This window comes from Crinia signifera, chromosome 1 (assembly GCF_055691185.1).
Source record: "Crinia signifera chromosome 1, ASM5569118v1, whole genome shotgun sequence".
NCBI classification, from domain to species: domain Eukaryota; kingdom Metazoa; phylum Chordata; class Amphibia; order Anura; family Myobatrachidae; genus Crinia; species Crinia signifera.
Window position 1 is genome coordinate 84407987 of NC_139217.1, and position 16204 is coordinate 84424190.

At 43.0% G+C, this 16204-nt stretch overlaps 1 protein-coding gene across 6 annotated transcripts in view; it reads left to right on the plus strand.

Moving 5' to 3' along the window:
- The window catches only part of CLOCK (clock circadian regulator), a 77011-nt gene extending 69142 nt beyond the window's left edge, over positions 1–7869 (plus strand). For 3 of the 6 annotated variants that reach the window (XM_083168798.1, XM_083168782.1, XM_083168790.1), the window contains exons 19-23: positions 928–1128; positions 2814–3017; positions 3754–3953; positions 4903–5158; positions 5323–7868. In XM_083168798.1, coding sequence (XP_083024924.1) covers positions 928–1128; positions 2814–3017; positions 3754–3953; positions 4903–5158; positions 5323–5475 — 1014 coding nt within the window. In that variant the 3' untranslated portion in view covers positions 5476–7868. Of the gene's footprint in view, positions 1–927; positions 1129–2813; positions 3018–3753; positions 3954–4902; positions 5159–5322 lie in introns of all 6 variants that reach the window. The other 3 variants (XM_083168806.1, XM_083168821.1, XM_083168815.1) reach the window with 3 other exon arrangements.
- The last annotated feature ends 8335 nt before the right edge of the window (positions 7870–16204 follow it).

Consider the following 16204-nt stretch of genomic DNA (forward strand, 5'->3'; position numbering starts at 1 on the left):
GATCCGTGCAGAAGAGAGACGCAGATCTTGTGCAGAGCGAGTTGGGAGATATTTTTTGATAAGTGAAGAGATATAGGTTTGTGTGGTTTGGGTAAGAGCTTTGTATCTGTGCATTTGCTGGCATGCGATGCTATGCGATATTTAATCGTACATTCCTGTTAATTTACGCGAATATCGCATTCCACTATGTACGGTATGCGATGGGTGCCGTGCTAGGAAACAAGTACCGAGCGATCAGATAGGTAGGATGAGAACCAGGAAAGGGCTGTATCATTAAGACATACAGTAGGGAGTGCGGTGTTTGTATGAGAAGAGTGGTCAACAGTGTCAAAATCAGCAGAGCGATGTAGAAGAATACGTAGTGAGTAATGGCCTTTAGACAGCGTTCAAAATCCCGACCGCCGAAATCCTGACAAGGGGGGCATGGATCGCCCCCCCTTGCGGGTTCACTGCGCTCGCCACGCAGCCGGCTCAGTGCCTCGCTACGCTTGGCACACTTAATTTATTCTCCCTCTATGGGTGTCGTGGACACCCACAGAGGGAGAAAGTGGCGGGATTTTGGCTGTCGGGATTCCGTCGTCAGGATTTTGAACACCGGGATTGTAACTGCGTCCCCTCTAGACTTAGCATTTACCAAATCATTCACCGCTTTATGCTCATTATTCACACTAACCTTTTATATGACCATGATACACAATGCTGGAGGCATCAATGGTTCTTTATTCTGAAGAACCAATCATCTAAATGTGTATTTATTTTCTACTACCCAGTTAAATGCGCACATTTTTTGCATTGGCTTTTATGTTTAGACCAATAAGCTTAGCTGACTCATTTTAATGTCCGTGTCCTTTCCTTTTAAAATGAAATTCCTGAAATGTTAATGGTGAGTACTGGAAAGTTGTGAGCCTTTTTCTTAATGATTTCCAGCCCATATTTCAGTTTACGGCACAATTTGGAGCCATGAAGCACTTAAAGGACCAGCTGGAGCAAAGAACGCGGATTATAGAGGAGAATATTCACCGGCAGCAAGAGGAGCTGCGTAAGATCCAGGAGCAGCTGCAGATGGTGCACGGGCAGGGCTTCCAGGTAAGGGAGCAGCTGCAGATGGTGCACGGGCAGGGCTTCCAGGTAAGGGAGCAGTCACGGTCTGACCTCTTAGTCACTAGTAGTCAGTATTTCCTAGTATGACTGTGCTGTATTGCTAATATGTATATTTTGAAGCTGATTTATACAGCCATTTTACAGTCGGTTTTATATTATTGTTAGAACGATGATTGTAGTATGCATTTTGCTTCCATAATTAATATCAAAATGCATTCTGTTAGGATAATTGTGACCTATAGTGCTGCATTAAAGTGAGCGGTCCAAAAAACACACACACTTGTTACCAGTACTCAGTAGAAGCCGTTGTTTTGTCTGTTGAAGCAAAGTTCCACCTGTAGATTCAGTGGAAATTAGTGATGGACATACACTATACCAGTGCATACCTCCCAACTGCCCCAATATTGCCCGGACAGTCCCGATTGTCAGGGCCTGTCCCGGCGTCCCGCCTGCAGTGTCCCACGGGTGGGGGAGTTTGCCGCGGGAGATAATCACTGTTTATACCTCCCGCGGCAACCTCCCCCACCCGCAGTACACTGCGGGCTGTAATCACTGTGCCTCCTGCCTGGGCTGAGCCTGTGCAGTGAGGGCATAGCTGCCCGCTCACCAATTGCCGCTCCCTGGGGCATGGAGATGTAGCACACATGTGCGCACCACAGACCACACACATGGGACACACTGGCGGCTGCAGAGTTGTAGGCAGTTTGCCCCAAGCAGCTATGAGGGCAAACATCCTCCAGCAGCCAATAGTCGGGTTTGGCCCCGAACCCTATGACGCGTGACGCCCAACCATGCCTCTCACACACTTGTCACGAGGATGGGCTGGCTGGCTGCACTGTAAGCTGGGGATGGCTTTTTCCAAGCGGAAAAAAAGACGCTGTGCGCATGCACACAGCATCTATCCCCCGCATCCAGTGGAGCTGGGGGCTTGGCAAGAGGCTCACAGAGCCTCAGGGCCATGCCCCCACAGCGTAAAACGGGGGCGTGGCCTTGCGGGTCGTCGCGATTATAGGACACGCCCATCATGTGGCAAGCCACGCCCCCTAATTTTGGGCGCGTGCAAGTGTCCCTCCTCGGATGACCTGAAAGTTGGGAGGTATGCCAGTGTTAGCCAACTCTAGTCCTTCAGAGCTACCAACAGTTCACATTTTCCAGACAACCTAGCTGCTGCACAGGTGCACTCAATACTCACTGACACATTTTAAAAGATCCACAGGTCGAGCTAATTACTTCACTTGTGATTCTGTGAGGAGATCTGGGAAACATTATAACTGTTATTAGCTCTCGAGGACTGGAGTTGGCTACCCCAGCACTATACCATTATCTGGCAGGTCAGCCTCCAGATCTGGCCTGGTAATATGAAAGTATAGTAATTGATGAGAGCAAATGACTGTCGACCATTTGCTGCTAACACTAAACAACTGTAGTTCATACAAATAGGTTAAATATGTGATTTAACCAATTTGTCTGAAAATGGTCAGTTGTTATTTGTGCTCATTCATTACCAGATTTTCATTCCAACTGCCAGATCTATCAGATAATTGTATAGCGTCTGCCCAGATTATTTTTGATGTAAGAAAACGAATTGTGAATATTGTGGTCTCTTTGTAAGCACTTGGGCCTATAGCATTTTCTGTACAGATGCGCTGTAATTAATGATTTGCACAACTGCTAGTGCTCCGTATGTAACGTGCAGCTTTGTTATCTTCCAGATGTTCTTGCAGCAGCCCACGTCCAACCTGAGCTTTGGCCCAGTGCAGGTGTCTTCTGGCAATGGCTCCAGCATGCAGCAGCTGCCGCAGCTGACCATGCAGGGCCAAGTGGTGCAGACTAACCAGCTACAGGGGACTATAAATAGTGGCCACCTGGGAGCTCCGCACATACTACAGCAGCAGCCCCTACAAAACGCCAGCCAGGTAGTAGGAGTGATACTATGGGCGTAGTACTGGGGTAATCTTATAGTACATGCTGATTAGATTATTCTTAGAGTATTACTAGTACTGTACACTCGCTGAACAAAATGCTTCAGATTTAGCGGTGCTCTTTGCCCATGTCGAGCGTGGTGAAAATAATGTACCCACCACATCGCTTGGGCATTGACGTCGCTCCTGCGACCCATTTAAAATGTATTATCAAGCACAGTGTTTACGAGTCACAGGAGCGACTTTCAGCACCAAGTGGGCACTAGCGGCCATATTGCAGCCACAATGAACATGGCTACAGCTGCAAGTTCCAGCTCTGTTTTACTGATGAGAAAAATAGTGTTCTGCTAGTGAGAACCTACATCACTACCGTAGTATAATCCAATTTGGGGTTAGTTTGTTTCTCCTTATGCTTAAATTTCCATTGTAAGAATGCTGTGTATTGCACACATACATAGGTGTACTTGTATGTAAGCAGCAAGTGTGAAGAACCATTGAAGCAGTCAGTGCGTTTGCACCATGCGGTGCGCGCTCCCGCGGGCATCTCTTCACACCGTACTAAAAGTATGTGCTGCACATCATTTTTGTACTACCTTCTGATTGCATCGCACGCAAATCGCATGCATAACGCATGCAATGCGATAATCGCACCGTTTATGGGCACCTTTACTGTGATAAGATGGTGTTCTTATTGTACTAAGATCTAAGGTCTGGCTGTGTCTTGCCGCAGGGCCAACAGAACATGCACGGAGGGCACTCGCAGCAAACATCTGTGTCCAGCCAAACACCGGGGACTCTCGCTGCTCCACTGTACAACACTATGGTGATCTCACAGCCATCTGCTGCCAACATGGTACAAATGCCATCCAACATGCAACAGAGTAACCAGGGAGCAGCTGTCACTACGTTTTCCCAGGACAGACAGATCAGGCAAGTAACGTGCAGTTGTGCGGTAGTCTGTCAAAAATATGCAGTTACAGGAATTTTACCCATCAACCCCTTCTGATACAACATAGATATGCTCTGCTCTGTTATAGTTATAAGACCCATACACACTGGGCAACGTTCCGCTGAAAGCGGCCCAGTTTACTCATTTGAGCTGCTGTCAGCTTGGAAGCCATCCAATGTGTACGGGCCAGTGATGAGCGGTGATGCGCACTCCCGCATCATCGCTGCTCATCTGCTGATGTTACCAGCAGATGAGTGGCGGAGTGGACGGCTTTCAATGTCATCCTGCAATGAAAAACCATCCACCACGGTGAAGATCACCAAAACGTACGCACTGATCATTTTTCAGCCCAGCGTTTTTCCCCATTTCCATCAGCATGCAAACTGGACAAAATCGCCCAGTGTGTATGGGCGGGTAAGGGTCATTTGGCTCGACCACATTAAAGTTGACATACATTGGGTCGACAACTGAAGGTCAAAAGGTCTTATGTCGACACAGAAAACCAGTCGGCAGGGTGGAAAGGTTGACACAAGCTAAGGACGACATTGGGAAGGTCAACAGTCAAATGATCGACATGGGTTTTTCAAGTCTTTTTTGTTTTGAATGTCGACATGGAAACCGTATTGTATACACGATACACTCGGCACAGTATTCTATTCTCCCTCCATGCCCTAGGGGATGGTAGGGCTTGAAATACCGCCTGTCGGCAAATGTTGGCTCAAACAAACATGAAAAACCCATGTCAGCCTTTCCAAGGTCAACCTAATGCTTGTGTTGCCATTTTGACCCTGTCGACCTTAAGCATGTTGGCCTTTTGTCTACATCGACCTAAGGCCAGTCGGCCCAGTGTATGTCGACCTTACTAGTGTGGCCCTAACGACCGTATACCGTATGGACCGATAGTGTGTAAACATCTGATGTATTTTACAGATTTTCACAAGCTCAACAAATCGTGACTAAACTAGTGACCACGCCGGTGGCTTGCGGAGCGGTTATGGTTCCAAGCACAATGTTCATGGGTCCAGTGGTAACGGCATACCCGACATTTGCTGCACAGCAGCAGCAACCGCAGACCATTTCCATTACACAGCAGCAGCAGCAGCAGCAAGACCAGCAGCAGCTCCCTTCTGTGCAGCAACAGCAAGCCCAAGCACATCATGGCCAACAGCCACAACAGTTCCTGCAGGTAATATTAATGCTGGAGCGCGTACAGGCATCAATGGGCCTTTCAGATACATTACACATTTACAATGTCTGAGATTGCTTGGGTGGGTAGGGGGGGTGTATTTGGACAGTAATTAAATAGGGGTAACTGACCGCAGACATTAATCCATGTGTGTGTTTCCCCAGGCCTCCAGGTTAGTTCATGGGAACCAATCGGCTCAGCTCATCCTCTCCTCTTTTCCTGTACAACAAAGCACTTTTGCTCCATCACACCAGCAACAGTTGACGCGGCATAGGACAGACAGTATGAGTGACTCGTCTAAGGTCCAACAACTGTAGCAGTGACTGGTATCGGACTTCTCTGGAGAAGACACGGAGGAACTGACCTGGCAGTATTGACAATTGCTAATCACTATCAATGCAGCACAATGAATGTTTGGTACGAGAGAACAGAGCTCAATCACGTCATGGGGAACGGCATCGCTTTGCAGCCCTGTGTTTTCTGGTTATACAGGCCTGATCTATTGTCAGTAGCACATCAGTGTGTCAAGGTACATTTCATTATTGGAATCCTTTGGTCCTGAAGGTGCTTGCAAGCTGCCATCCACTGTGTATAGACCCTTTGGTGTGCACAAGTGGTGGCTTCAGGATTGCCTTTGTTTTACAGTATCTACATTTTATAGATAAGGTTATTGTTTTGTCTAAAGGAAAATAGGACTTGCTCCTGTGTTACATTACGTTTTCCTTATTTTAGCAAAACCAAAGCATTTCCCCAGCTGTGAGCCTGGATCATCGGATTGCAGCTGTACACGTCACGGGATATCTCTGATCACGTGGTCAGTGTGCAGCTCTGTTGTGCACAGTGTGTATTTGTACAAGTGATCATGTTACCGCACCCACATCTGGCCGGCCCCTCATTTCTTTTCTGTTATACCCTCCAGGAAATTATTTATTGGATTATTTTTTATAACATTCCTGAAAGTAAGGGGGCTTATTTCATTATAAGTGAAAATAGGTTTACATGCAAGTACATACACACTAAATGCATTATTGCATCCAGGCGTAGAAAGCCTTAGAGGTAATTATGGGAAAGTACTGACTTGCAAGTCTAGATTGTGCTGCCAAGCCCTGCAAAACCACATATGCCCCTTTCAGACCACACTTTTTACCCGTTATTTTACCGTTTTAAAACGGTAATTTGTGCAGTCTGAAAGGTGCAGAGTGAATTTACCGGTTCTAATGAACTGGTATTTCTAAACGGTAATAAAGCAGGGTCCTAGCTGTTTCAGACCCGATTTTTTTCATCCACTGTATTTTATGGGTTAAAATGGGTTCAGTGTTGTGAAGGAACAAAAACTGCATTGAAATACCGTTTAAGGACAAAAACTGCACTGAAATACCGTTTAAAGACATGCGATGTGAAAGGGGTTTTAGCTGGCAGACCCAGTTTTAGAAACGTTTTAAAATACCTGGTCAAAGCCAGTCTGAAAGCAGCAATAGAGGGAAACACGTCTGCACATTATCACATACAGGGGAATGCGTGTACATCCGCCTGCACATTATCACATACAGAAGAATGTGTGCACATTATCACATTCTTATTCTGCTGGCCAGGCCATATTAATGCAGTCATTTAAAAAAATGGATGCATGGTCAGCAAATACTCGGTGACAACTACAAGCCTTAATACTCTGTGCCTGGTCACTAAATTCATTAGCCTATAACAGCCTCTCCCCAAGGTCACATGCATCTCCCCAAACAGAGTTCTCTGCTCCCACAAGTTTATTGAGGACAAGGTGAGCCACAAATTGGTAAAAATCAGTTGCAGTGTTATTTCAATGTGGATTCCAGGCACATTGACTGAGGCTTTGGTTTCTGGTAACCAGTACTGTTGTAAAACTGGACCTGGCAGTGACCCAAGGGCATTATCACTATCCTGAACATTAACAATCTATCTTTAATAATGGTTAAACTTGTGTTTTAGGTAAAGACATTTTTAAAGCAAAAGCTCTGGCTTTTTTAACGGCAATATAAATGGTTCTGCGAATTGCCCTATAGCATATGTTTCACTGGGTCGTTATTTTAGGAGTGTTTTTGGTCTGTTTAGAATACAGCAAAAGAAAAGGCATACCAAACGCCCTAACCACAGCTTTCACTGAGAGAACCAACCCTGAGCTAGTGTCTCTGTTTTGGCTGCTAAAGGGAGTAGCCCTGTTATACAAAACCAGGTCCCCTGCTAAAGGTGATTCCCCTGGTTTCCCACTAAAGGAGGTGTTTAGCTGACCTATCAACAGGCTCCGCACTATTTTTCTGCTTTAAACTAATTGCGACCGGAATAGTTAATCAGGCGCAAAAAATTTTTTATATAGAATATATGGAGAGAATCACCTTTTAAATTTAATATTGTTGATAATGGACGTTACTCAATAAAACTATTGGCTGCTCTCAAGTAGCAAGCAGGAAAATTGAGAAAAAAAAAATGGTACTTATGTATTATCTGGACTCCCATGTTAAATGCACCCCATTTTTTCATACCCCTACTATCCAACTACGCATGGAGTTGATTTTATATAGTGTGGCGAGCGCAGCGAGCCACTGTGCCCGAAGTGTGGCGAGCCCCGCGAGGGGACACGGTCTCATAAGAAAACTGGGAGCCCAGATATTACATAAGTACCAAAAAACCTATACAAGAGAATAGCTACAGAGATTAATAACGCTGTACATATCTCAGAGAGCGCCACACAATTGGAAACACCATATAAATTAAAAAATAATTAATTTATATGGTGTTTCCAATTGTGTGCTGCTCTCTGAGATATGTACAGGGGTATTAACCTCTGTATCTGTTCTCTTGTATATTTTTCTGCTTAACTGATTTCTATGATCCTACTTAACTGATTTCTATGATCCTAAAGTTGTAAATTATGTAACCGGTCCAAATGCCTATTAATTTATTTACTAAAGCTGGGTACACACTGGGTGATATATGTTTCAAACCGATATATCCCAAACCTCGATATTTCTGTGAATAACGTTGTTCCCTGATTGTACTACACAAGCGATGGCTGCTATATCGGCACATCTGGCTGTGTACCGGTGGTCCTACACATGTTGTGATGACTGAAGACAAAGCTGCACAGACCATTTCAAATACTCGCCCAGCTGGGACATCAACTCAAGCGGCCAATCAATAAGTTTTTATACTTACCGGAATCAGGCGGTAGGCCGTCAAGTCGCCCAGGTGTGTACCCAGCTTAAGCAGTTTTTTCATGGCACTTTTTTTTTTTTATTGCACATTTAGTTTTGCAGTTCATTTTTGTATTCTAAAGACCAAGACATTGCAGGCATCTGTGGAACCAAAGGAAACCTAAAAAAATTGCCTGTAGTTGGTGACTGAATAGTCTGCAGGGTAAGAATCAAGCTATGGATAAAAAATTGCTCTCGTCACTATTTTTTGTAAACTGCATAACACTATTTTGAGGATGTTTTAATTCAGATGTTGTGTTGTACAGCTGGTATAAAATATTCTGTAAATAATTACATATATATATGGATAATATAAAATAAGTGAATTTTATATGATGCATGGCTATAGGTTTTAATGTATTTCTGATGCCACCAGATTTTTATTCCACCACCCTGCCCAATGTTCTTTGTTTTTTTTGTTTACAATTGATTTTGATAGTTTTACTTTTGTGTATTATATTGTGTGGTAACGTGTCCTGCTCTGGCAGGGTGGTGCTGTGCGGTTTAGCCGTGTGTCAATTCTTTAGTTGTTGTTGTTTTTTTTTTTTTTTGTTCTTTCTTTTTACGTTTTGCTTTGGGGGTAATTTATGAATATATCAGAGTGACAGGAGTATTTCACAACCATCCGGTTTATCATTGTATTCATATTACTTTCCCTTCTCCCTCCTATGGTTTTTCTGTTTTGATATGTAAAGATTTGCACTTTTTCCTGATTTTGGGAATAATTTTACCTCTCAGAAGCTATTTTTGTGTATTTGGAAAGAAAAATATTTTAAACAGAAAACTTTTAGAAAATACATATTGGATGTTCCGTTCTAGGAGTGATTTGCACAACATTCTATACATGTACTATATATTTTTAGATAAGTGGAAAAATATTTCCCCGCAGTTTCTCTGTACAAACCAGGCCCTGCACTATTTAAATACTAACGAGGGCTAATATCCAAATCACCACTAATCTCTACAGTGCCTTGATATACAATATTCAGGTTATACTTTCTTAGAGCGCATATTATTTTCTACCTGTCATAACATTTTAGACTGAATAACGGATGGCATATTTATTGTGTCAGCTTTGACCTTACTAAAAATCTAATTTACAGTGACTTTGTTACAAGCCCCTCCTTGCAGAAAAAAATACTATAGTAAACCTGTGTTTAAAAAAAAAAAAAAAAAAAGATGCAGGGTTACCATGGTGATTTGATTGTTTATTATGGTGCAATTTCATAATTAATGAGAATATATTCACTCCTTAAATTTTATATATATATATATATATATATATATATATATATATATATATATACTTAGAAGCAGTATTGTCCTTTATAAGAACATATATTTATATATTATATACATAAATAAATAATGCAAAGTTTATCTGAAACCTCATACATTAATATTTTCAGACTTAGGGGGAGCTGTATGAATGCTTTGCGAATAAAATATAGTAGACACCAATCCGTTTGAAATAGTACTTCTAATCCACTATGAACTTTATTAATAATATTATTGCTTTGTAACTGCTTTGTAACTGTAACTGTTCTGTCTACTTTCCTGGTGCCCGTGACATTTCCAAAATAGCATTTTAGGACCCAGTTGGCACTCTGTGCCCTTGTTACATACACAAGGTGGAGACAGCTGATCCAGAATCTAGAACCTCATATTCATTCTCTATGAAGCAGAGACAGCAAGTGAGGCACAGAGGTGGTACTGGCCACCGCCATTTGTGTTGACACTCCTCATCCATTATTAGAATGTTTTATAAGTGGTTCCTGGTGCATTAGTGGGCTGCATTTTCACAAGCATTGACATAACATTGCAGTCTCTCGTGAGTAGGGGACAAGTATGGATCAAAAGCTGGCAGTAAAAGTCAATTGCAAAAATTCTAAAGATATTTCTTTTTTTAAGTTATTTTCAATTACTGGTAATTTCTAATAATAGTTGTTTGAGGTTTTGACTGCATCTATGTGGTGTATTTGTGTGGTAATGATATCAGTTGTAGAGTTGTACAATAGATTTATAATGCTGTAATGTATTAAGGTAGAAATATTATGCAGTCCCTGCAACCATAACGCTGTAGTGATCAGGACAACCTTAGAAGGGAAGGAAGTGTGATTATGACATGGCATATGCCTTAACAGCACAGTTCCGGAAATGCAGTAAAGCAGCACCATTGTGCTTCAGATGTGATGTATCGTTACATTGCGTCGCTGAGTTTCACTGTCAGAGGGTGTGGACCCAGCTTAACTTTTTAAAGGGTAATAGCATATTTCAAGTTAGACCTTACACCTTGTTCTTCTTACTCTGTGCTGGGAATTCTAGCATTTATTGCTAAAGCCTCATACAGATGGGGACACAGAAGTGATGTAGTCAAAGCGCAGATCACCTCAGCTGGTGCATCGCATGTGTGCTATGTGTATGTGTGCTGACCAGTAATCTCTGCTGAGAACACTGGAGATCTGAGTAGATTTTCACTGCATCGCTATTTCTATGGGCTGTACACATGGGCGGTGTGCTAAGTGATCTAGTCAGATGTGTATGGGCCTTAAGCATAATTTTTATGCAATAATAAGTCACATAATTCTGCAAACTGAAGTGTTATACTATTTATTTTAAAAATTGAATCATCCCCAGAGAATTACATTACGTTGTGCAAAAGCTACTGTCTTTTTGTTGTAATTGCTGGCATTCCGCTATTTTGCGCTATCATAGCTGGTAGTGCTTGTGCGGAGGCTGATATTGGTCATGTTCCGAAGAGCATAGTAATCCAGTCACGCCACAATAACTATGAGAAAGCAGACAATGCAAAGTCATACACTTAGTTAATTGTGGTTAGTGACCAGTGTGAATAAAGCTGTGCATAAGTATAATATAATCTCTATACCTTTATGGCTTTCACTCGAGTTCTAGTGTTTTTTGTTTTTTTTAATCTTTTGAGGTCCTGTCCTAATGCTGTATTTAGTAGTGTCTTCACTTCTAACCAGAACCTCTGCCATTCACCAATGGGATTGGGTGCCTGAATGGTAGGAATGACATGGCACCACTAGTTTGTCTGGACTGAACACTACACTAAACTGGGGCTCATGTGTCGACATCGGAAGGAAGTTAAAATCTTGTGACTACCGTTTCGCTGTAGCCCTAATATACTGTATGACACCTATGGGAGTGATTGATTATCACATGCAGTTGAATTTAAATTAAAGGAGTTAGCTCTTGGTCTAAAGGCCTCTATATGTGGTCTGCTATATGTGACCACAAGGGGTCATGCTCAATACACCTAATAGCGGGTGTCCTGGGACAATGGCTGCCACCAAAGTAACATAGTTTAGTGTAGGATTATTTAATGATCCAAGGCTAGCTTATACTTCAGATGCTATCAACTACAGCGTTTGGCTGAAGAATTAAACATTGTAAAAATAACAAATGATTTTGAGTGAATATAAGCACCCTCATCATTCCTTTGCTATTACCACAAGAACATTGTGTGAGCCCCACCACGTAAGTGCAGAGCCACCACGCACTGGGATGGCTGTACCATGTGTAGTGATACTGGCTGCAGGCACCCTGCACTACAGAGTTACCGCCTTGCCTCCTAAAGCCCAGCTTTGTAGTAATGAGGTGCTGTGCCCCAGGGGATATTATTTAAGCTCACTGCGTGGCTTCCTCTGCTATGGCTTAGGGACAAGTTGCTGTTAGGCAATAGAGATATTGCAAACTGCCACAAACTTTTTTACAATACTTTTTTGTTAAAAACAAAAATGTGATGAGATCGAAATGTCCTCAAATAGTAGACAATTGGGGTAATTTACTAAAATAAAAAGTTTTATTTCACATGGGATTTTGCTATGGACAACCAATCAATGGGCAGTATTCAACGTGAAATATTCTCCGTGCATGGCGAGAGATTTTTTCTCTCGCCATGCACTCGCCCTGTTCCGGAGGGCTCGCTGCCTCTCCTGCTCCCACTATTCAATGTGGTTAAGACTCGCCGCCACTCGCGGCGAGTCTTAACCCCTGCAGCGGATGAGCGTCCGCGGCAGGGAGCTGGCAGGGAGCCGGTGGCAGCCAGGGAGATTAAAGTCTCCCTGGCTGCCCCAGAACATATGTGGAGGGGAGGTGGGCTCCCCGGGACCCAGGCAGCACAAGCTGCCCATACCCTATAGCCAGCGGGGGACCCAGTATTCACTGCACCCGATCGTGCATATGTAATGATCGGATGCAGTGAATATCTAATGAGCGGCTCGAGCGCTCCGGCCCCCTGCTGGCTGCTCTGTGTAAAAAAAAAAAAAAAAAAAAAATTTTTTTTTTAAATTAAATATATATTCATGTGCTATAAGCACATGAATAAAAATAACATGCCCCTTAACAGAAAAAAAATCCTGATTTTTTTACACCAAAATTTAAAAAAAAAAACCTTTTAGTTTAAAAGTTCACATTCCAGTTCTCCATGAAAAGATGGAGAATTGCTACACGGAGAGACACGGTGAAAATCACTTAAAAAGACGGCGAAAATATCACATTGAATAGGGTGGTTCACTTTTGGAGAGCAAAATGCTCCCTTCCAACGCGATAACAGCACAAACTCGCCATAAAACAAGGCAAATTTTTCTCATTGAATACTGGCCTATATATTTAACAGATAGTATTTGATTAGTTGTTCATATCAACATCCCATCTGAAAAAAACTCCCATTTTAGTAAATTTCCTCCAAACCAGTGGTCCCCAAACTGTTTCGAATCATGGCGCCCTAGAGTATCACATATTTTTTTGTGGCACCCCTAGGCCAAAAGTTTCTTATTGAGTACTTATATAATAAACTAAAAATGTAATAAATTATTTTTATATGACATCCTTAGGTTCAGCTAGGTGGTGAGTGACAGGATTCACTTCCATTTGTCCACATAGTTTATGATCTGAAGCCATCAGCACTGGCTTTGCCTATTACATTGACCATAAATACTTTGAATTGGTCCTGGACCACCAACCCAGGGCACCACCGCAAGGGCTCTGCGACACCCCAGGGTGCCACGGCGCACAGTTTGGGAACCACTGCCCCAAACTATTAGGAAGTCACGTCAAGGACACCAAACGACTCCCCTAGAGCACAGTTTCTCAAACTCTGTCCTCAGGACTCCCCCACACAGCGCATGTTTTGCAGGTTTCCTCACAGAATCACAAGTGAAATAATTATCTCCACCTGTGGATCTTTTTAAATGTCAGTCAGTAATGAATGCTTTTGAAAATGATGAAATGACTCATTGTTCTGAAGACAGACATACGCTGTCCTAACTAGAGTATGTAAATGCTGGGCATATAGGGACCCAATAGTACAGGTTCCTGTGTACAATTCCAGGAATTACTGTACAGAAAACATTGAGCATTTGTAGTAGCACTATCCCTGGTGCACATAATTAAATCTGCCACTAAAAGCTTACTGAGCTGTAATGTTTCTACAATGGTTAGTGTAAAGATGTGTACTTTTTATGAACCACTTAAATGTACGTCTTTGGATAAGCTTTTGTGCCTGCCAGTATGAGTTGTCATAAGAAATTCTAATATTGATACTTAAGGCTTAGTGTTCACTCTAGGAGTGACACCGGGCAGGGCGCTGGGGGGCGGACCGGGCACACCGACGTCACAGCTGGGGGCGTGCCCGGGCCACTGACGTCATGAAGGGGGCGTGCCCGGGCCGCCGCCGTAATGAAAGAGGCGTGCTTGGACCGCCATTGTCATCAAAGGGGGCGGGCCCGGCCGCCACAGTCCTCAAAGGGGGCGGGCCCGGCCCCTACGAATACACTGTGCTGCCGGGGAAGCGCCAGGCATCGCCGTCAACTCTGGGCTTCCCCGTGAGGCTGTTTTAGCGGGGCGCTGCGAGACGGGCAGGGCGCATTTTGCCCTTTAAAAATCGGGCAGGGCGCAGCGCCCCGCTAAAACAGCCTAGCGGGAACACTAAGGCTGACCAGTGTCCTGGCCAATCCCCACACTGGCACCGACCATGTGTTCAACAATACTGCTGAACCATTTTCCCTATTTTGCCAATCATGCAGATAAGTGTCCATGTCCTCTGACAGCTTGAGTATATTTTAATGCCCCTCAATAAATAAATATATAATGAGTTTATTTTCCTTAGACTTCCTTGCTCTGGGTCAGACGAAAGCTTATTTTGACCAAAGATGGGAATTGATTCTGAGGGAGGCTCGATTCTGTGTTTTGTTTTTTCCTCTTCATCTTATCCCTTTTGTAAGTGTATCTACAGTACAGTATGCTACTTTTCTTCTGCTCATGTGAGACCGGTCTCGGTCTATTACACTTTTATGGAACATGGTCTGATGTGCAGTCACTATTCTAGTAAGATATGTGCAATGCTTGGCATGTGAATTGAATTTTTATGATGTGTGAGTACTGAAAACACTGATGTTTGAAGTAGAATGACCTGGAGTACGTATACAACAAATTGTATCAGTAGTATGTAGTCTCTGCATAGGACTTTTATTGTTACAGTTCAGCATGATGATTTGCACATGTGATCGAGAGGAAGTATCAAAGAAGTGATTTGGGAGCCCACCTATTGCCATGCACCGCTGTCCACCTTTTTTTTTTTTCATTTCATTTGACTTTTATAGATGTATGTTGACTTTTTCGTCCTAGAAAATTAAATGTTTTAATTTTGTAACAAACACAACTTGTTTAATACGGTGTCCTTTCAGACTATAGGAAGCAGTAACTTGATGTATTTCATAAATATGACAGTGCAGCTGTGACTGTACAGTACTGCATCCAGTAGTGATCACACTGCCTTAAAGTAGCAATAGATGACAATTAGAAGTTCTGCTCTCATAGCGAATGATGATGTAGAATACAGTATGTTCAAATTTATCGTCTGCTGGTTTAGCAAAAATGGAAAGACTAAGATGGGAGTTGTATTGAAATTGTTGCCCATAGCAACAAATCAGATTCTACTTATTTAGCAACTTCTAGAAAAATAGACAATGATTGCTATAGGCAACATCCCATCTTCATAAATTTAAAGAGACAATTTTAAGTGTCTCTTTAAATGCTCTACTAAAGGCATGGCCAAACTATTGCCCTCCAGTTGTTGTGAAACTACAAGTCCCATCATGCCTTGCCCCAGTTTTGCTATTAGGGAATGCTAAAACAAATGCAAGGCATGCTGCGATGTGTATTTTCACAGCAACTGGAGGGCCACAGTTTGGCTATGCCTGCTCTACTGAGAAGTCTCCCATACACTATATGGAAGAAAGTCATTGGACACCACATGTCAACGGAAACCATGCGTTTATTTGCAATCAGTATTGGGTAGGTCCACCTTTTGCAGAAATAACAGCAGCTACTCGTCGTGGTAAACTTTCCACAAGTTCGAGTAGCACACATAGTGGGGTATTGTGCCATTCCTCCTGCAGTACAGTCACCAACTGTGGTAGTGTAGAAGGTTGAGGCGATCGCAACCTGCACTCAAGTTCATCCCACAGATGTTCTATGGTGTTCAAATCAGGGCTTTGCACAGGCCATGCTAGTCGGGTGACGCGATTTTAGTCATACCACTCCATTGCAGCCCTCGAAACATGACACGTCGCATTGTCGTCCTGGAACACAGAATCATCATTCCCATAGAAACACCACAACGTAGGTAACATGGAGTTATCCAGAATATCCATTATTTCTAGGTTGCCAATTTCATGTTCCCATGCACCTGTACAAGTGGACCCACGCCATGCCAGCAGAAACAACCCCAGAACATGATGCCTCCACCTCCAAATTTTACTGTTGGCACTACACATTCGTTAACAGGTAGTGTGGC